General features: G+C 40.3%; 1 protein-coding gene across 1 annotated transcript in view; it reads left to right on the top strand.

Annotated features, from left to right (window-relative positions):
• LOC131690135 (uncharacterized) overlaps positions 1-23,302 on the top strand; it is a 56,824-nt gene extending 33,522 nt beyond the window's left edge. Inside the window, exon 4 of the mRNA XM_058975678.1 lies at positions 22,607-23,302. Coding sequence (XP_058831661.1) covers positions 22,607-22,969 — 363 coding nt within the window. The 3' untranslated portion in view covers positions 22,970-23,302. The remainder of the gene's footprint in view (positions 1-22,606) is intronic.

Below are 23,302 nucleotides of genomic sequence, written 5' to 3'. Positions count from 1 at the left end.
TCTGGTATTATGGTCAGATGAGGGAGTGGTATGAAATACTATTTTATCTGACGGATCCTGAGATTGCAAAATAGCACAATTAATAAAAATCACCCTGAATCACAAATATACTCTTCCGTGGCGAGTCTCACCAATTGAAAATCTTATAATACAGCAGAAAAGATCCTTTGGGAAAATCATTGTTCTGTATTAAAAAGGATATTCAAAGGGCAGTAGGCCCACGATTTATAATCTGGAATTGGATACCCCAAATCAAACTTCTTTTGAACATGGCGAGTCTCACCGCTCTAAATTCAAATAATGTGGTAGAAAAGAGCTCCTTATGGATCAATCATTGTTCTGCATTATCTTGGAATTGCAGTGGAAGCAGGCCCATGGCTTAGTCAACATATTTTAGTTTTTTTATAAACATGGCGAGTCTCACCGCTCTGAATTCAAATAATGTGGTAGAAAAGAGCTCCTTATGAATCAATCATTGTGCTACATTACCTTGGAATCGCAACGGCAGTAGGCCCATGGCTTAGTCAAAATATTGTCCCCAACATGGCGAGTCTCACCGCTTTAAATTCAAATAATGTGGAAGAAAAGAGCTTCCTATGGATCAATCATTGTTCTACATTACCTTGAAATCGCAGCGGCAGCAGGCCCATGGTGGAGCTTAAACACAACCAAAAAAAAATACTTTTTTTCTAACCAGCTCTGGGAGGATTGTAACCTCCATGATCGGTTACATTATAAATCTCGACCGACGGTGTAAATAATAAACAACTTAAATATATAATATGTACATATACCCTAGATACGTTTTGATTTGTTTACCTTTTTATATTTTGAATTATTTTTATTTTTCTTTAATTAATAATTATTAGTATCACCCTATTGTAAATATTTATTTAAAATTTGAATTTGCTATAAAAATACCGTATGCCCCTCGATCCTTTGCTTGTCCCAATTATCCCACCGATACAATTGCGCCCTGCGAAAGACTGTTATCTCGCTCTGATAGCAAGAGTCATCTCGCTTGCTATGTACCGTGAAGAGCGGAAATATCCACCACCCAGGACTTCGTGGGATATATAAGCAGGAGCCGACAAGCATTCGGTCTCTTTTTTGGTAACAAAGTAACTAGTTTAAAATTCGGTATAGGTCGTTTTGGTTACCAAGTATTTTTTCAACAGTGATAGTGTTGGTGACAGTACGCGCTGTGTGCGGTAAAACTGTTAGTGCCAGTTGTTTCGCCTAAGTGGAAGAATCCTGACCGGCGATATCGGATCGAAAAGTTATCGAGGCCGGTACTGTTGAAAGGCCTGTGCATTTTACATTACCGACGGCTGATTCAGTGCAACATACGTTCGGTCTGTCACGACCGGCCCGTTCCGTCAATTAGCGGAGACACCACACCAGTCGGCGCAGCGTAGTTGACCCAATGGCAGTAGATACAACATGCTCTAGAGGAATGAGCGAATCAGGTGCCCAATATTGTTTCCTTTGTTTTCCTTCCCAACATTATTAACCCTTGATAGCACATGTAAAATTAAATGAAATGATGAACTAAATATTTTTCTTATGGTGTTGTTTTTATTATAATTGTTTCTTAAGATTAATAAAATGTAGTGATCTAAATATTTTTCTTATTATATTTAAATATTATATGAGCCCTTTCCGCTCTCTAGTACTTTTGATTTCCGCTGTCGATATTTATATGGGAAGTGTTTCCGCAATTTTCTCCCGGATAGACCCTAGCCGAGCACGTGTAAAAAAGTAGTGCAAAAAAACCGATATTGAATTGTTAAATTGTAACAGTTTAGCACCATTTTTAAATCCAAAATGGCGACTTCCGGTTTAACGAAATTTTCTTTAAGGGGGGGGATAAAGGTTTCAGCGTAAAAATCACTTTTTGCGATTTTTTTTAGAACTTTGTGTGTAGCAAATTGATCAAAACTTTTGTACATTATAGTGTATTTTTTCATTAACATGCTGTAATTTTTCTAGGCAAAACTATCGACAAACAACTCGGTGACGAAGCTTTTTGTTTCGGAAAAAACATGATTTGCGGTGTTACCTGCCATTCAAAAACTACTCAACCGATTTATATCAAACTTTGCATACACATTCTATGTAAAAAATATCTAACTCCTACGTTGAGGTTTTGAGATAATTTTTCGATTAAAGGGGTGTTTACTAATAAAAAGGCAGAATTTTTCGCGAAACGAAAAAAAATTAAATGAGTAAAAAACCCCTAATTGAAAATTTATCATAAAAACTCTACGTAGGGGTTAGGTATTTTATGAATAGAATGTTTATGCAAAGTTTGAAAGAAATCGGTTGAGTAGTTTTTGAATGGCAGGTAACACCGCAAATTATGTTTTTCCAGAGGCGTTCTACAAAAAGCTTCGTCACCGAGTCGTTTGTCGATATTTTTGCGTAGAAAAATTATAAGATCTTATTGAAATAATTCACTGTAATGTATAAAAGTTTCAATCAATTCGCTTCACGCTAAGTTTAAAAAAAAATCTCAAAAAAGTGATGCAACCTTTGCTCCCCTCCCACCCCCTCAAACATTGCGACGCGGAGGGACGTACACGTCCCACTTACTTCTCCTAAGTTTTTATTTGATTTCTAGTTGGCGTTGATATCTAAATACGATTTCTTCCTTTAATCAACTCTTAGAGATGTAAGGAGTATAACTAGCACAAAAATTTGTGAATTTGTTAATTACTTATTAGTTATAAACAATTAAAACTCGAAAATCTCGTTTTTTACAATAAATTCGGCTGTGTCTGATCTAAAAGCCCTAGAGACTCAAACATTTTTTTGAAAGTATCTCAAACATTGAACTAAATAATATATTTTTTGTAGAATTTTTCGTAGGTCAGTTTTTTCAAAAAAATTCGCATAAAACTCGATTTACGAGAGTTTTTTGGGGTCACTGATTACGATTCTGATGCCAGAATTCAAAATGGCGCCTACAAAATGGCAACCATTTTAACAAATTTGGCAAATTCTATTACCGTCAGTATAAAACTCGATTCACGGTTTTTTTGGGTAGCATTGTCGTTATACTGGATCCTCACATGGAATTTTAAATTTTTGACGTCAGAATCAGAATCAGTGACCTCTAAAACCTATATAAAGCTAAAAATAACAGCATTAAAAATGAAAAAAAACTCGCGTCTCAAAGGGTTAACCCAATCAAGATGAAAAACTCGCGTCCTAAAGGGTTAACCCAATCAAGATTAATATAATTCTGTAACTCATTCAGTATAGTTATTTTCGAATAGGCTTGATGAATATTTGCGAGAATTTTTCCTTAGTTCCTAACCTTGGCTTATAACAATTTCTTGTTAGGAATATATTCCCGTAAATGGGATCTAAAAACGTAAACCACAAACTTTGACAAATATTCCTTATTTGGATTTGTCATAATTTCTGGATTAATCACATAAAACCCCCAACAACATCGACCTCTAATACCTATTCGTCACCTCCATTTCGAAAAAACTGTGATTAGATTATAGAATTTCGCTTAACTTACACGCCGAAAAAAAGATTTGTAGGTTCAATAAAAATATGGATTAAATTCAATAATAAAATTATTGGTCGGGAGACAATAAATTTATTTATTTTGAATTCAATAAAGTTTATTTATTGTTTCAAAACAAATATTATTCCATTTTTTAATAAATATTTTATTGAAATTAAAACATTCAGTAATTTACTGAAATTAAAAATGATTTTATTGAAAATTATTATTGTTGTTGCGATAAAAAAATATTTTCAGACCAATAAGTTTGTTATTTGAAGTAATAAACAATAAATGATATTTTTGGTTTAAATATGCCTAACTTTCTGCGTGTAAAGTTGCCAACTTGGATTTTTGAATGGCGTAAAACATCTGTCTCTGGAAACAGCTCATCCGAACCATTCCTAGAATAACCTTAATGATTAGGTTTTCCCGAGCTTCGTTAAACCGAAAGTCGCCATTTTTAATTTTGAAATGGCGCCAAACATCAACCATCGACACTCACTCGTCAGTCATCTTTAAAAATTCCAATACTGATCGTGTTGCAAAAAAAAAATTGATTAACCGGGAGTCGCCATCTTGGATTTCAAAATGGCGCTTAACATCCACCTCTGACACATCATACACGTAGGGAACTAAACGGACGTAAACATGCTAAATAAATACATTATGCGATGATACTATACTATAATTGTTTCACTGACATTAAGTCTTCTTTCTGGACAATACATACATTACCACAATTTCACTCCACCAGGCCAGAATATAAGAGAAAAATAAAAACTTACCACCATTTTCAACCAAAATACTACACTTTTCGTGGACAATTTCATGCAACATTAACTTCTCATTTTATCTGTGCACTTATTGGCAATAATCCTTTTGAACTAAAACTAAACAACGTTAATTCACAAAATATTTCGTGCACAAATCTGCCACAACACAAATTACTAACAATTATTTTTTTTTTTTCGCTCAAGTGAATTTGACATGAGCAAAAACTGTTCTATTTTTAACAATGTTTCTGGTTATAAAATTCAGTAAAGGTTTTTGTTATTCGCCGGGCTGAATTTTCACAGCATAGGGTGTGGATACTATTTTCGCACTATTTCTATTATCGCCCTACCCATTTGAAGCCGTTAGTTAGAGCAGCGTCTGCCATCTTTGTTCAACGCATTGGCTCAAATGGTAGTGCGAAAATAGAAGCATTCGATTCGAGTTTTAGTGGCGCTCAAACAGAAGTATTTCCCCATTTTCAGGACATTTTTGTTATTATATTGGTTCTTGGGAACGAAGCAAGGATACTGATGCTAATGTATGCGCATTTCAATGATTATAGGCTGCGTAAATAATAGAATAGTGTGGCACCCTCCCTAATGGGGGCAAAATTAGGTCTTTACCCTATATACACAGCCCCGAAATAACAAAATAGCATTCTTTAGCTATTTGGTTGAGAATGCTGATTTCATTCCTAAATTCAACCGCAAGCAAAGTTGAAAATGCAAATTTTATTTTTAGTTTTTGTTTCGCTGGATTGTGTCCTGGATTTTATTTAACTAAAACCTTCTTTTTTTTTTTTTCCAATTCGTTTATTTGATAAGGCAGGTTTGCGTTAGCTTAAAGGTGCCAATTTTGTTTTGTTTTACATTTAAAAATAACTTAAAACTAGGGGATTACATATTGATTAGCTATACATATACACAAGGGGGTAATATAATTTTCGTAAGATTAGGGGGTAATTTAGTTTTTATGGCAATATGGTTTGACGTTTTTAGCAATGAGATTATTGGAGCAAATAATGTTTAACTAAGGGGGAAAATTTATACGACTATCTTAAAAGTAGAAATAATTAGAGGGCGTGATTAAATTTTGTAAAGATTCGGAGACATTAATTAGAGTTATTTTATGTGGTAGTAGAGTTGGGCATTTTCAACGAGATCATATAATATAATAGTTAAAACTAGAAAAGGCAAGAAGAGCTAAATGCTTCATGAAGATATTTGGGGGGGGGGGGAAGGGGTGTTAATTCTGTGTATAAGAGTCAGGGGAAGTAGGGTGAACAAACATGGCAGGGGGAGAACATTATTTCAGTTTCAGACTTCGGGAGATCAACGGATGGATTACAGAATCAGGGTGGCCTTCATCAGGAAGAATCATGTACTGGGACGCCGGGTGGTCGTTCTTAAGATGGCAGGGGTTTCTCCAGACGATTTCGTAGTGCGGCTCAGATGTTGATCGGCTACATTTCGAGTTGTGCGTGTGATGTTCGTGCTTTAGGTCCCGTGTTTGTTGGCTCATTTGACAGGGATGTTTTGTGTCGCCTTGGAGTCGCATCAAACCATCGTGGGTGTATGGTACAGGTGGAAGAGAGCGTTTCTGAGAATGATAAGGAAAAAGGGGCAGTTAAAGTTGGATATTGATGGTTTTTATGAAGGTGTATATAAGGGACATATAGAGGACATCGCGGCTTGCCAACACATCTCGAACCGGGACGTTGGGTGGTCTTCCTCGGGCCCGGAGGGTGTCCATAAGCCGAGACCTGGCGAAACTGTACTCGGTGCACGCCCAGACTATGTGCTCTATATCGTGATAACCGTCGCCACAAGCGCAGATACCACTCTCCACGAGCCCAATACGTCGGAGATGTGCATCCAGCGTGTAATGGTTCGCCATGAGTCGAGACATCACACGAATGAAGTCACGACCCACATCCATCCCCTTGAACCAAGGTTTCGTCGATACCTTAGGGACTATCGAATGTAGCCACCTTCCTAGCTCCCCATTGCTCCACGAGGTTTGCCAACTTTCGAGGGTTCTCTGATGAGTAATAGTGAAAAATTCGTGGAAGCAAATTGGTCTTTCAAAAACGTCACCTTCAATGGCACCCACCTTAGCTAAGGAGTCCGCCTTCTCATTGCCCGGAATGGAGCAATGAGAAGGGACCCACACCAAGGTAATCTGGAAAGATTTGTCAGATAAAGCACTCAGTAGCTCCCGTATTTTCCCCAAAAAATACGAGGAATGCTTTCCATGTTTCATCGAGCGAATAGCGTCAATAGAACTCAGACTATCCGAGACGATGAAGTAATGGTCTGCGGGTAATGTGTCAATGACTCCAAGGGTATACTGAATAGCAGCTAGTTCTGCGGCGTAAACTGAAGCAGGGTCACTGAGTTTGTAGGAGGCGGTGAACTTTTGATTGAAAATACCGAAGCCAGTGGACCCTTCGAGGTTTGATCCGTCAGTATAAAACATTTTAGAACAGTCGACTTCTCGGAATTTATTATAAAAAATATTTGGAACCACTTGTGGGCGTATGTGGTCCGGAATTCCAATAATCTCATCTTTCATGGATGTGTCGAAGAAAACAGTAGATCCAGAAGTATTTATGAAATGCACACGGTTGGGATTGTAAGAAGAAGGATTAATATTTTGCGCCATGTAGTTAAAGTACAGGGACATAAAACGGGTTTGAGAATTGAGCTCAACAAGCCTTTCGAAATTTTCAATCACCAACGGGTTCAAGATATCGCATCGAATGAGCAATCGATATGAGAGTTCCCAAAATCGATTTTTCAGCGGGAGAACGCCCGACAGCACTTCGAGACTCATCGTATGGGTCGACTGCATGCACCCTAAGGCGATACGCAAACAACGATACTGAATTCTTTCGAGTTTGATGAAATGTATGTTCGCGGCGGATCGAAAGCAGAAGCATCCGTATTCCAGTACCGACAGTATCGTTGTTTGATACAACCTAATTAGGTCTCCTGGGTGGGCACCCCACCACGTTCCGGTTATTGTACGAAGAAAGTTGATCCTTTGTTGGCATTTCTGTTTCAGATACCGAATATGGCATCCCCAAGTACCTTTCGAGTCGAACCAGACCCCTAGATATTTTACTGTGAAGACCTGAGCTATAGTTTGACCCATTAATAGAAGCTGTAGTTGTGCTGGTTCACGCTTCCTAGAAAATACAACTAGCTCAGTTTTCTCCGTGGAGAATTCGATACCCAGCTTAATAGCCCATGCAGACAAATTGTCCAAGGTATTCTGTAATGGTCCTTGTAGATCGACAGCTTTGGGTCCCGTAACAGACACCACGCCATCGTCTGCAAGTTGTCTTAACGTGCAGGAATTGTCAAGACATTCATCAATGTCGTTGACGTAGAAATTGTATAACAGGGGGCTTAGACATGAGCCCTGGGGAAGGCCCATGTAGCTAAATCGTGATGTCGATAAGTCACCATGCGAAAAATGCATGTGCTTTTCCGACAACAAGTTTAGTAAAAAGTTGTTTAAAGTCGCTGAAAGACCATGCTGGTGCAGCTTCTCTGAAAGAATGTTGATCGAAACTGAATCAAAAGCCCCCTTTATATCTAGGAACACTGATGCCATCTGCTCTTTACTAGCATAGGCCATTTGAATTTCGGTTGAGAGCAACGCAAGACAATCGTTCGTCCCTTTGCCTTTGCGAAAGCCAAACTGTGTATCTGACAGTAAGCCATTTGCTTCGACCCAATTGTCGAGGCGGGATAGGATCATTTTCTCGAACAACTTCCGGATACAAGATAGCATTGCGATCGGTCGATACGAATTGTGGTCGGAGGCTGGTTTTCCTGGTTTTTGGATGGCGATGACCTTCACTTGCCTCCAATCGTGTGGGACAATGTTAGCCTCAAGAAACTTATTAAATAAGTTCAACAAGCGTCTCTTGGCAGAGTCTGGCAGATTCTTCAACAAGTTGAATTTGATTCTGTCTGGCCCTGGAGCTTTATTGTTACACGACAAGAGAGCAAGTGAGAACTCCACCATCGAAAAAGGTGTTTCGTTCGCGTTATCGTGACGGGACGCGGCGCGGTAGATCTTCTGTGCCGGGGCGGAATCCGGACAAACCTTCTTGGCGAAATCGAATATCCAACGGTTTGAATATTCCACGCTCTCATTAGTACTGTTTCGATTTCGCATACGTCGGGCTGTTCCCCAAAGAGTGCTCATCGATGTTTCTCTCGTTAATCCGTCGACGAACCGGCGCCAATAACCGCGTTTTTTGGCTTTCATCAAACTCTTCATTCGCTTGTCTAACGTCGCGTACTGTCGAAAACTAGCGGGTAACCCGTCGTTCCGGAAGGTCTTAAACGCGGCGGCCTTCTCTGCGTACACGTCTGAGCACTCTTTGTCCCACCAGGGATTGGGAGAACGTTTTTGTATGTTCGCGCCGGGTACTGGCTTAGTCTGAGCTTGATTCGCGCTGTCGAGAATCAAGCCAGCCAAAAAGCTGTACTCTTCCTCCGGAGGAAGTTCTTGAGTAGATTCGATGTTGTCGGATATCGCGGCAGCATAGCTCTTCCAATCGATATTTCGTGTGAGGTCATACGAAATATTGATTGTTTCCAATGGCCTTGAGCCGTTATTGATTGAGACTACGATCGGCAGATGGTCGCTACCGTGGGGATCAGGGATTACCTTCCACGCGCATTCTAACTTTAGCGAGGTCGAGCAAAGGGATAAATCTAATGCGCTTGGGCGCGCAGGTGGGGGAGGAATCCGTGTCATTTCACCCGTGTTTAGAATTGTCATGTTGAAGTTGTCGCAAATATTGTGAATTAAAGAGGAACGGTTATCATCATAAAGGCAACCCCATTCCGTACCGTGAGAGTTAAAGTCGCCTAAAACTAGTCGCGGTGCAGGCAGGGATTCTATGATGTCATGTAGCCGGCGATGCCCAATCGCGGTGTTGGGGGGAATATATATGGAAGCTATGCAAAGGTTTTTGCCTTTGGTTGTTACTTGACAAGCGACAACTTCAATACCTGTTATCGAGGGAAGGTTAATTCTGTAGAAGGAATAGCGCTTTTCGATCCCCAAAAGCACTCCTCCATAGGGAGTGTCTCGATCCAGGCGAATAATATTAAAGTCGTGGAAGTTGAGATCTATGTCGGAAGTTAACCAAGTTTCACATAATGCAAATGCATCGCAACTCAAATTATTTATTAAAATTTTGAAGGAATCGATTTTCGGGATGATACTTCTGCAATTCCACTGTAGAACAGTGATCAAATCCGTGACCTCGTTCGATGAGTTAGCCATCGAAGGATACAATCGCTGAAAGGAGGGGCCATTTAGCAGTCAACTGCTTCAAAAATGTTCTTACTGTAGGGAGAAAAGCTAACATAAGACTTTTAATTGGATCAGTTATATTGAAAGTTTTTATTATCCAGTCCACAATGTCCGAGAGTTTGATAATTCCAGTGCCGCGATTATTCTCGAACTGAAACAGAGGAACACTTGGGATTTTTGATGTTCCGGGAAGTGCTGGGAACTCCTTCTCTGAGTTTAATCCTCCGAGACCAGGAGCTAATTGCTTCGGTTTGGTTGCAACACTTCCAATAGATGTGACTTTCGGAGTCCCGTCAAGGGATACCTTCTGGCCTTTACAACGAACTTTAGGAGAGGAAATGTTCCTCCTCTTCCTATAACTTCTAGGCGCCCTAGTAGATGTTCCCTCTTGTGGGTCATCAGCCTCGCCCTCGTTAGGCGGCAAGTGAGCATAGATGTTTGTTGAGGTTGGTGGTGTAGCTTTCTTTAGCATTTCTGCAAAAGAACGTTCGGATCGTCCAGCAAGGGAACGTTTTAGTTTATCCCCGCGTAGTTTGTACGCGGGACATGCCGAGATATCATGCAGATTCTCTGCACAGTAAGGACACTTCTCAGCATTCTTACTGCACGAATCATCTAGATGATTCTCCCCGCATTTTCCACAGCGGGCCTTATTGCTACAATGGGTGGCTGTGTGACCCAATTGTTTACACTTTGTGCAATTCATGACCCGCGGCACAAACAGACGCACAGGCAGACGAACCTTGTGCAAGAGGACGTAATTTGGCAAAGCGGTACCAGCGAAGGTCAACCGATAAGAGTTTGATTGGGGGTACGTTTTTGAACCATCCCCCGCAACTACTACTGAGTGCAAACGCTTGCACTCGAGTATTTTCACTGGCTGAAGTATGCGGTCTCTAAAACGGCCAACCCCGTACTGCAGCAGATCCTCGCATGTCAAACTGTCATCGGTGACAACGCCTTCAGACTGTACTTTTACAGCTGGAATATACACGTGATAGTCCTTCGTAAAGTGCTCGCAGCAAGCAATATCGTTTGCCTGCTTTGAGTTAGTCAGCACGACCCTCAGCCTGTCTGAGCGGACCTTTTTTATTTCGGTCACAGCCGAGAACCGTTCCGTCAGGTCTTTTGAAATCTGTAATAGATTCAGCGATTTTGTTTTGGGCCGAAAGAAGACCACAAAGGGACCGGTCGAGAGCTCTGGATATTGTTTGGGTCGGGGGAGAGCCTTAGGAGTCGACTCGATCTCCATTTGGCCATCCGGGGAGGAAGCCATCGACACCGTCAATGCACGGGGTCAGCACCCGCGCAGACGGGAAAAAGCCGTAAATGTATCAAAAAGGTAGATTTCACTTATCTGTATACTCGTTTCCCACGACGCACCAGTCCAGCTTAAATAGCTGGTTATTGTTCAATCCTCGCTTTACGAACAAAAGGTTGAGGAATGTGGCCTAACGGTTAACACACGCACAAAAGAATAAAAGTCCAAACCTCGAAGAGGCAGAGAATGGCAAAATAACCTTGAACGCGGATTACTGCACTGTTCTTTTTCCAACAGACCGAAAACAAAACACTTCTATCTCGATCGAGCGATGCGTAGAGACTGGACTAAAACCTTCTCTTAAAAACAAAAACTTAATTAGAAAAATGAAAGCTGAATTTTAACTAAATCGCTTGTTATTTTTAGGAATTTGTTGTTAAATTCAACTAATTTGAAAACAGAAATAGGATTTAGCACTAGAGCTGATTTCTATCTTTCCGTGAGGAGTTGATGTTTCGCTACTCCCAAGCCTACTTATCTACTGATTCCAATTGCAACTTCAGCTAGATCGATAACAGAGTAGCAACCAGGGTTAGTCGCACAAACTCAAGCTCTTAGATTTGGAATTGTTTTCATTAAGAACTCTATTTAGTTTCTAGTAACTATCTTAAGTCATCAGAATTAAAAGATTTATGCAATAATTTTTAAAAGCTTCTGGCTACGGGTATAAATAAAATGTAATTTGAATTTCGCATATTTCGTATACGTTTCCTCATCTGATATCAGGTCACCCGATAGATCTGCTGAAGAGTATTGCTCTACAAGATTGAATCACAGACAAACAGACAAATTATCATGCTACAAGAAGCACTAATGCAAGTGATGAATGCCCTATAAAAATAAAACGTATACATCATCCAAAATTAAACCAAGCCTGAACTCATCCACCAGCATTTGATCTCATAAACTAATAAACTTGGAGTCTCGCCAAGAGCTGCATAGACCATTACAATCATAGCACTGAAACCGCCACAAACTGTTTGCAATAAAAGTTCAACTTCCCCGACGTTAAGCTATTCATCTTTTGTTTTGTTATTTTGAATAGAATGTTCTACCAGACTGAAGAACAAAATACCTTACAGTCTTATTATTGTTTTGACTTGGGTATGTTATGTTGGCCTATGTTCAATCTATTTGTCACTGGTTAGCGTAGCATTCATCCGCAAGCGAACACCTTCCACAATGGCGGTAGCATAAAACACACAGCATTCGAGGTGATCAAAACAATCTCCCGTCTCAATCGAACCAGCCAATCAGATTTCCGCGTTTTATTGTCTCCATCAAACGGTTCGAGTAACGACTTGAATCGGAACATACATATGTTCCGTTGCTTTACAGCAAGCCGTCCGTTCCGTTACATAATCTATTAACAGCTACATATCTACATGGTTACGGCTGCGGACAGGTGTAGCGTCGACGGTGATGTGTGCGGGCAATTATTCCGATGACACGTCGTTGGCGTACCTGTTGAATATTCCTTTGATTAATCGTCACCGTCACCGCTGATAGACCGGTGGGCGGGTGAGCTATTGGTCAATTGGGAAGCCAGAAATTGAATAACCGTACCGGCGAACGGGTGCGTCCGCAGCACGCACATCACACGTATAAATCTAGTGTTGATACTGGCGGCGAGCATTCAAATCGAATGGATTTAAATGGATTGGATTAAATCAGCGGCTCAAATTGCGAAATCGTGTTTTTCACCCCTTGGGATCACGCCGGCAATAGAATGGAATTATTCGGAATGCAATGACGATAATCAGCGAATTATTTGGATTCATTCAGACGTCGTGTCCCAAATCCTCGCGATGAGTATTGGACAAAATAACGATCGGCGCCAACTCGGGACTGTGTGCCGTTATGCATTTGTTATTTGTTTTATTTATTTGCCGGGTGGATGTTGTTCCCCGCAGTGGCATCACCGCAGTTTTGACACAGTTTCAACCTCGACCGTTTCGCGTGATGTCATGGCTGGGGGGACAACCACATTCCTGCGTGAGTTGAGTCTTGAATAACGTAAGGAAATTTTGCCTGAGCTGCGAGGGTGCGGTTCCACATTGTTTACTTCGGTGTCCAAGTCGTATGTCCTTAACTTTCACTTTCCGAAGAGGTATGATTATTTATTATTTTCCGTGCGTGGGATCAATTTCGATTTCTCACGTTGCCTTGAATTGGGGCGTTGTGTTATGCACACAAATTCGGTCCATCAACATCAAATAAAGACTACAGCAAAAATATCTGATCTGACAGTTGATTTGATGATATGGTGAAATGAGCGTGAAAACTTGTTCCTTTTTCAGAAGCAGCTTTCGCAAATTTCATGAATCCACGGGGGAATAAATAATGGATAAGGAATCAGACATTCCCTGAGACCTTTCTGATTAGCTGATTTGCTTGGTCTTGTACACCATCAGGTATACCAAAGCTCCATTGGCGTTGGTCTTAATACTTATTTCTAATGATCAAGTCGAACACAAAAATAACCGTCATACAAAAAAAACAAAAAAGGATAAATGTAGGAAACAGATCAACTAAAAAATTTAAAAAATCGTAGACGCAGTTTGTCGAGACGCATTGAAATCGAAAGCTGAAGCGACCCGGTTGAAAATTCTTTGTAGACCAGTGGTTGCTTCAAGCCAGCTGTAATTAGTGCGTCGGAATTGTAATCAAAACATAATGGTGTTGCGTAATGCTCGTGGCGCGACGTTTTTGTTGATTTGTTCCAAAATAGCTAGAGCATCTATACGACCATGTAGAGTGTCAGGAATGAACAAAGCTCTTGCTGAATTCCTTTGAACATACTGAGGCTCCAGTTGAATCAGCTGACACCGGTTTTCATAGCTACGAAATCGGACAGGATCGGCAATCTACGAAGCGTGGAATTCTCTTAACGTAGTTTGTGCTCCATACTTCATGGCAATATTCTAGGATTGATTGTGATAAAGTGCAGTACAGCAATTTGAGACAATGAATATACGTAAAATGTTTGGCTATGGTGAAGATCCCAGTGCTGCAACCAACTGCATAAGCGACATGTTGTTCAAACGTAACCTGAAAATCCAGATTTCGATTTCTGTTTCTAGTAGACGGTAGTTCAAAAAAATAAAATCCTTCCGTGAAAATAGTATTACCAAGCCCTTCTTCGGTTTCATACACATGCGGTACGTATTACACCAATAGCATTGCATAGCATAGCATATTCGATTGCACAAATCGTGTGTGGCCGTGCAATGATCAGCTAAAGATATCCAACATTTCCGCGTCGCAAGAAAAAAAAAACATTCGGGATTGACGCATTTTCTTCGTAGTGAAATAAGCATCACAGTGTAGGAGGAAGAGAAAGAAAGTTAGTTCACATCTACTTGCAAAAGTGCAAGGAACCCATAGTACTTTCATAGATGTTTCAGGGATAGAAGTTTGTGTTAGTAGGACAGGTTATTTATGAGGAGCTTATTCAACAACATTTCAGCGCTAGATGAATGTAACTTACCTTGTGTAGCCTGTATTTACAATAAGAAAATTATTTGGATAATATATATAAACATTGAAAAAATATCATAAAACAATTTCCCCTGCTCTCAATTTGAGTGCAAGAATTCTTCCCCATGGCATCAGTGAAATCGTTGTATCAACTAGTCATTCATAGATGGCGCTACGTGGAACAAGCGGGTGCCTTGTTGGCAGCTAGATTCACGCGCGTGCATTGCAAAGTTATCAGAATGTGACGATAAAATCACTACACGGTTAAATAAAACAACCTGCAGAATAAGTTCTTTTAACTTACTTTTGAGTTGTGCGTCGCTTTCGCACTTATTAGTGTTGTCAAAAACAAAAAGAGAGATTCGACTCAGTCGAGGTCTTCCATGGAGGAAGGTACTTTTGAGTTGTTTGGGGTGAACTCAAAATTAGGTAAATTCAACTTAAATTTGAGTATAAAAAACCTATCAATGAGTTGTAATTTTTGCCGTGGTTAAATGGAAACTACCTTCAGCACGGTTTACCTAATTTTAAGTTCCCCCACGATACCACGAGATTGAGTCAAAGGAACTCAATTTTAGGTAGTTTTTCGTTTCCGTGTACGTAAAATCTCTATTCTCACGATATTCACACTAGAGTTCCTATATATAGAGTTAGGCGGACACAAAAGCCGGAAAACTGGCAGCTCTTATTCCAGGAAGAAAACACTGGCAACCCATGCCAATGTTCAAGCTCTAGCTTAATGATTTCATTGTCGTCGTGAGTAAGAACTTCACATGTACGAATGAAAAACCAATTCGTAGATCTGATGATATGATTTCATACTTGTGCGAATATCTCTTTGTGTTACAAAAAAAATCTTGTTCTTTTCGTTTCTCTGCACTCGATTACACAAGAAAAGAGTAAAATAATTATGACCATAATCACAATACCTTTTCCATATACATCCAAAGAGAACATATTATGTGACGTCATGCTCGATTGGCTCCGCCATTTGACATGTTCAATTGGCTCCGATCAGTGTCTCCGCCTAACTATGAATATAGTAACTATAATTCACACCTATTAACACATAGCCCTACAGACGAAATGACTGTGAATGATTGACTTTGATTTTTCGTCAAACGCTATTGGAAAACTTCGGAAAATGCTGAACGAACAGAATAATACGTCCAAGCGGTTCGGCAGTTCTGTTACTTTCCATGCAGTTCGTATTACACCAATCAGCAAAAACTTGAAGCTGCTGTTGGAGAAATCTGCAATCTTCACTTGAACGAATTAGACAAATAATGTGCAATTTTACCAATTTGAACCGCCACTAAACAGTTTGTTATTACAAACAAGCCAAATATTTCTGCGTGTGCCGTGTACCAAGAATGTGAACCAAAGGCTTTTACCAGAGAGACGTGCGATACTTTGACAGATATATACCGAAAATAAAACAAACATGTTTCGAAGCGAAAACATCACTAGCGACAATCTAGTATTCTGTATACTATCTTTGGCAATATATCGGGGGAGCTGCTTCCCAGTCAAAAAGGGCAAATAGCTGGCTAACGGGGGGCTATTTGCCAACTCGGATGCGCTAATTGCCCTTCAATTTGCCAACAAATTTCTGGCAATTAGGGGGCTATTTTAAATACAACATTTGGGCGATATGCCGCCGTCGTTTTTTGGCCGCTCCACCCGCCCTTTAATCGCCCACGGATCGCGCCATTTAAACGCCCTTAATTGCCTAATATGAAAATTATAAATATTACTTATTTTCGGATTCATTATCTACTCACATAACCTTATCAATATACTAGGTAATCACCACCAAACTATATAGGAAGAATCAATGGTTAAAATCTTGCACACCAAAACATACCACAATCTGATTTTCATTAAGACTTCAGGTCAGAGATCTTGTTCCACTATACTTACACACGATTCCACAGTTTCCCACATTTGTTGGATAAATGAAGTGCACTAGACAAACAAAATACAAGCAAGAACACACCAATTGTTTAAAAAACAATTTTAAACTTAAGCCAAATATGAACCGCCATGTTAGAAAAACGCAAAAACATCCAAGTCCATTTCAGCCGCCAGAAAATTTGACTAAGTATTGAAATTGCCTTTAAATCGCATTCGCAAATTGCATTTGTTCCTAGGGGCAATTAGCACAGGCGAGTTGAGTCAAACGCCAAACTGTTTAAATCGCCTGACCGTGTTCGTCCGCATTTTTTGACCGGGTTAGTTTAGAGCAAATGATATGCACTGCATTGTTGACAAAAAAGTTTTACGCTCCGATCGTTTTATTTTCTGACGTTGGAAATGAAATGTTTTAACCCTATAACTTGCACTGGGGTACAAAGATACCCCACGCCTTCTTTGGAGACGTGTTAAGTCGAGAATTCAGCATTTACCGACCTGGGATCCTAACCATAATTCAATTTAGAGTTCCTAGTAAGAGTATGAAAGGGGGGTGGTATAGCCCGTTTGCTTATAGCCTTTGTGGAAGCCGGTATCAAAATTGGCTTGGGGTACATTTGTACCCCACTGTGCGGCTGCCGTTAGCATTTCGTCAGGTTTCGTGGTGTCAGTGGAAATATGACTCGTGACAAAACCAGTTTAAATACTGGTTGTTTTACTACGCAAGTAACAGCAATCCGTTGTTTTTTGAACAAAGCATAACAGCCATGCCATCATCGAGATAACATCTACAAACTGACGCTGCGCTGCCGTTACCGGGACACCCGTTATATAGTACTACGGAAGCCCCCGAGCGCTCCGACGCAGTCACGCTACCAGCCAGCGACCAGCTCAGTCGTCCCGGCCCTGCGTTCGGGGGTCTTCCGAAATCCCTCCTCAGGCGAGTATGTTGCTTTAAGAGATCATCCATAAATGACGTAGCATTGTATGGGTGAGGGGGGAGTTTTGTATTTTGTGATGATGTGTGACGACAGGTGGGTAGGAGGTCATGTCACACTACGTAGCTTTTTTAAAGAGAATAACTAAAATCGTTTTTCATTTTTTTTTAAATTTTACGGGGACAAGGGGGGAGGGGAGAATTACCGCCAAGCTACGTAATTACCAGGGGGTATTTAGAGGTTTGTGACGAAATGCTACGTTGGGGGAGGGGGGTGTTAAAAATCACTCAAAAAATGCTACGTCATTTATGGATCGTCCCTAAGTGATATTCCGCTCCCTGAAAACCTTTTGGTCCATAGCACACTGTCGCATACAGCACATGATTTCCTGTCCGTCTAGTACCAGAACGTTCGCGGAATAAGAATTAAAACGCAGACCTTCTTGCTTGCACTCACCTCCTGCGACTACGATATTATTTTTCTCACCGAAACCTGGCGTGATGACATATTAAACGCTGAGCTATCGACGAACCACGCAACCTACCGATGCGTTCGCAACTCTTCTACCAGTCATCTAAGCCGCGGAGGTGGTGTTCTTATAGTGATAAAGAAAAATCTAACTGGAACTCGTACGTGTTTCACTGCCAGGCCGATCTTTATATGTTTGCTGCATTTATCTGAGACCGAACAGTGATCTTGACATGTATAACTTTAACTCTTCTGCGGTCTAGGATATTCTAGAGAAGACCAACCGACAGGACAATGTACTTGTTGTACGCGATTACAATCTCCCTCATCTTCGGTGGTTCTTCGATGACGACCTAAAGTGCTACATTCCTGAAAATGCAACATCGGAACAAGAGATGGCTATCACAGAAACGCCGGTCGCTGGTGGTTTGTATCAAATCTGCTCTCTTAGCAACGTGAATGGACGGACCCTTGATTTAGCCTTCGTCAACGACACGGACGTGTTCGAACTGATTGAGCCTCCGACATCTATACTGAAGGTAGACCCTCACCATAAAACCTTCGGTTTGAGATTTGATACGCGTTCTGATGGTAGTAATGCTTTTGATACAATCAACGAAGATCTCAACTTTGACTTTACTCAATGCAACCTCGATGAAGTCTCAATGGCCATTGGTGCAGTCAATTGGCGTGGTATGTTGGATGGAAACGATTTAGATCAGGCAGTTGCGGCATTCTACGAGGCAATATATGAGATTCTTCACCGCAATGTTCCTAAAAAACGTATCAGCAAAAAACAGATTATAAGTTTCCGTGGTGGAATCCCGAGCTTGGTCGCCTACGCAACGTATTCCGGAAACTACGAAAGCGATACTTACGTCGTAGGACCGACGACAACAAAACTATTCTTCGTCAAATGGAACTGCAATATAAAACAGCCCGTAACAGTGCATTCGGTGACTATCTGATCCAAGTCCAACGCAGCCTTCGTAACAATCCCTCGACATTCTGGGCGTAAATACCAAAAAACGTTCCGGGGGTATACCAGAAAATGTCTATCTTCGAAACAAAAATTCACAGTCGGCAGCCGAGCCGGCGGACCTATTTGCAGAGCACTATCAAGATGTATTTACCAGCCCTCCTGGTAAACATTACCAACATATATTATCAAACATTACCAATATATATTATCAAACTACCTCGTCCTAACGTAAATGATGCCGATATATTCACCGCTCTGTCCAGCGTTGATCCGTTGAAAGGGCCTCGTCCAGATTGCTTGCCTCCTGCGTTTATAAAACATTGTGCCCGAACTCTGTCTGCACCAGTAAGCATAATTTTCCAGTTCTCTATCTCGGAAAATGCTTTCCCAAGTGTATGGAAAAAAGCTGCTTTAGTTCCCATCCATAAAGCCATCTTGTCCAGACTTTTACTAGAGGACATTAGTATTGTTTAACGATTGACAGATAAGTCTTTATGATGTGTAACTCATTACACAGATGGAGCTTCTGTTCCAACGCAATTTAGTTTAAATTATTTGCAAATTTTTTATACCGACATCATTCCAACTATCATGTCGGTTTGTCGACGAAATTCACACCAGTCGCGCCGATGTAAGCAACTCTAGTCAAGAAGGGCAAGTTGCTGGCTAAAGGAGAACTATTTGCCAGCTCAGATGCGCTAATTGGGTCATTAAGCCAAATGCTGTTTTCAATTTTTTCCGATGCAGCTAACGTTAAAGATACGTAATTGAACTTTTTTGTGTTTTTTGAAGGCAAAATTACAAACAAGTTTATTTTTAACAAAATTAAATTATCACGACCACACCTTCCATTGAACAACTTTGATCCCTATCTTTTTTCTGGGATAACTATCAAAAATGCTAACCCATGGTGATAAATTTACTGTTAAGGAAGATTGATAGTGTCAAACGAGGAAGTGTTTACATTTTTAAAAAAATCAATTAAAAATCATTCTGAAGTTTTAAGGATTGCACATATATTTTGTTACCGCACTATCGGTTTATGAAATAAAAGGAGAATTTTATTCTGAATTCAATAACCCGATCGCTCTACCATTTGCCCGCAAATGCGGGGCAAATCGGAGGCTATCTCAACTGTAACATGCGAGCGATTTTCCGCCGTAATTTTTTGTCGCCCTACGCCTTTAAATCGCCCACCGAAAGCATCATTTAATCGCCCTTAAGGTTTAACCAAATACAAATTAAATACGCCAAGGTCCCATATAAAAATGCTCACCAAGGAGACGAATTAAACAACCCAATTCGTCTTGACAAGTAAAAACCGTGGGAAAAAACGAAACTGGCATCGCTACCTAATCAAAGTGTATTTGTATTTGGTTTAACTAAGAAAGCTTGGAAAAGCGGCCATCTTGGATAACGAAAAAAGCAGTTTTTTCTCACACTGTTGAAAAAATCTTTATAAAAATCAATCAGTAATATTTCACCAATGACCCGAATACATTGATTCATTTTCATGAAAAATTTTTCAATGGTGTGTCAAAAAAATGCTTTTTTCGTTGTCCAAGATGGCCGCTTATTGAGGCGTTCTCAGTTGAACCTTAATTGCCCATATGAAAATTGAGAACAATAGTTATTGTCGCATTCACTATTTGCCCAAACTAATCATCCTAGGTAATCACCGTGGTATACTGCCAAACTATAGAAAGAGTTCATGGTGAAATTGATAATGCACACTAAAATTTACCATAATCTGACGTTAGTTAAGGCTTTAGGTAAGTGGTCTTGTTGTACTATATTTACACACATTTCCACAATTTCCTGCTTTGCAAACCAACACAATACCACCACAGATAACAGACGTCCATCTTCAGCATTCAACTTGTGTAAAATCTCTAACGGTTTCGAAGGTAGTTGGGATATCCAAACCAGGTGCGCTACTGTCGTCATGTTTTTTGTGGCTGAGTTTGACAGAATTGACAGCGGTTATTCCTCTACCCAGTCAAACTAGTCCGGAACCGGTTCGGACTTCCAGCATGAATTCCAGCTCAAATGCATCAACCGATAGAGTCGGAATCGGTTGTTTTCTTTGAGCAAGATTCCATACTGAACCCATTCAGGATTTCGAACCGGTTCCGGAATGGATTTGAGGGATAGTTGGGATTGGTTGGTGTGGCGGCGCTAGTGTTTATCGTATATTAATTCAAATGTTTAAACACGTTTTTTAAATATTTTTGTTCGATCATGGATGTTCTCTGTGATACCACCGTGCAGGGGATTAATTCGAAGAGCAACAATCTTCGATACTGATATGGAGGCGTATAATTTTTGTGCAAGATAATTAGAAGATGTAAAGTAAACCTACATGTTATACAACGGATTTAAAGTAGTGTTCTCCATTTTTATGATATTGTTGATGTTGATGTTGACATAGGTGATCAATAAAGGAAAATCTGTAATTAAAATGGGATCATAGGCATAGGAAAGGTCCGATAACACTGTATGGAAAAATGAATCTATTATTTTATGACTTTTGATACCAAAAATGAACACTGCACCTCAAAATTAGCTTAACTTGTGATTTACTGCCAAATTAGGCAAGATTTTAGGTTTTGTCCGACTTTTGTTCGAATATCCACCAATGTGGGTCGCCACGTTCGCCGAACACCCGCCACCAGCCTCCTGGCAACCCTATACCATCATATGGAGTTTGACAGCGACCTACATATATGGGGCGTTATAGCTATAAAGCCCCAAACAATGAATTATGTTCGGCACCAGCGTTGCCAATGTTCCAGATTTATCTGGAATCTTCCAGATTTTTCCTAACTGAACAGACATTTGTTCAAGCCAGACATTTTTCCAGATTTTTTAAATTTTGGCAGATTTTTCCAGATATTCTGAATTCTACGTTAATCCCCAGAAGGAATGCCATTATGACAGATTTATCTGGCACAGCTAGAGTTAAGCCTTTAGCAGAAAGGTAAACCTCTCATTCTACCAAATTTATGAATTATAGAGATTGTTACACACAATTTTTGGAAATCTGGGTCATATTTTCCAAAACAAAAATCGCTTAATGTTCAATGAAGACTAAAATGTATGCCAAATTTCGATGACTTTGTGCTCGCTGTCCAGTGACAGATTTTTCCAGACATTTTTATTTGAACTGCCAGATTTTCTTTGAAAAATAGTGGCAACCCTGTTCGGCACTATACACGATATTCAAGCATTCCACACGACGTTATGTGTCTTGTGGAATGATTTAACACCATATTATTCAGAAGAACATCATTTAGTAACTAATTACAGCTTTTAATCATTCAATTCAAAATTAATGTTTTGATTTTCATGGCAGTGATGCTGGCTGTACAGAGACGTCGTCCTTGACAGGGGGCTGCCCGCCACATCTTCGTCGGTAGTACACAGCCAGTGATTTCCGACAACCTTTTCCAGATTCTCTGCTGAAGCTAACTATAGCTGATTTCTCTTCCCGGCATTCGCGCTCACTAGTCTACCATGCTTTAACAGCAGCATTCCGATGTCCATACACTTGGTACATTTTGCTTAAAGCGAACCGACACTAAGATCTCAATAGTCTGTCGCTTTCAACGACCACGCTTATTGGCCAACAAACAGGGAGTATCAGCGATGTGTATAGAACAAGTTTTGTGGGCTTGAGTTGGTAACGGGATTTTAAATAATCAACAAACACCGCTCAGACTGCCTCATTCGCTACCAGCTACACCCTTAACCACAATAATAATATTATTCCTACTGTGAATTTATCTTTACCATAAAAGAATTTTCCTTTCACTCAACATGAAACTAAATGTTAGTAAACACATACTCTTTCATTACAGCAAAAGTACATCTGGACCAGCGGTCGGCAGTGTGACTTCAAGGGTTGCGATCGTCCCGATCTGCAACCGGTATCGGTGAACGGCTGGTTCTGGACCGCTGAACTGCAGAAGCTGGCCCCGGCCAACGTTCGCAACCAGAACGATTGGTCCGAGAACGGAGGCATTGGAAAGCCTCAGCCAGACAACCGCGAACTGCTCCAGGGAGGTGCTCCCGAGAATTGTTTGGCCATCCTGAACAACTTCTACAATGACGGTGTGCATTGGCACGATGTCGCCTGTCACCACGTGAAACCGTGGGTGTGCGAGGAAAGCGATGCCCTGCTGAAGTACGTCAAGTACACCAATCCTAATCTGCGTATCTAAGCGTGGTGAGATTGATTCTCGAAGCGCAACTTTCTCACACACTTTTCAGTTGTTTTTTATTGGAACTTTATGATAGTAATTTTATCTGTACCGATGATCTGTTTTATTGTCTCTAAACTGATAGTATTCCGCTTCGAAGGGCGAAAAAGAAACAAGTTATAATAAATTATATTAGTTTTAGAATGTATAGAATATAAAGACTTAACTTTTCTTTGACACAGAGAAGCACATTTGACTGCCTGTTGAGGATGGAGAAGAATATTGTGTAGTGTTTGTCAGTGGTATAGTTACAAAATGTAAAAACTTTTTGTATTTATTGAACAAAGAAATAGA

The sequence above is a fragment of the Topomyia yanbarensis genome, chromosome 3 (genome assembly GCF_030247195.1).
Source record: "Topomyia yanbarensis strain Yona2022 chromosome 3, ASM3024719v1, whole genome shotgun sequence".
Taxonomy (NCBI): domain Eukaryota; kingdom Metazoa; phylum Arthropoda; class Insecta; order Diptera; family Culicidae; genus Topomyia; species Topomyia yanbarensis.
Note: the sequence above shows the minus strand (reverse complement) of the source record. Positions and strands in the feature narration are given on the sequence as shown.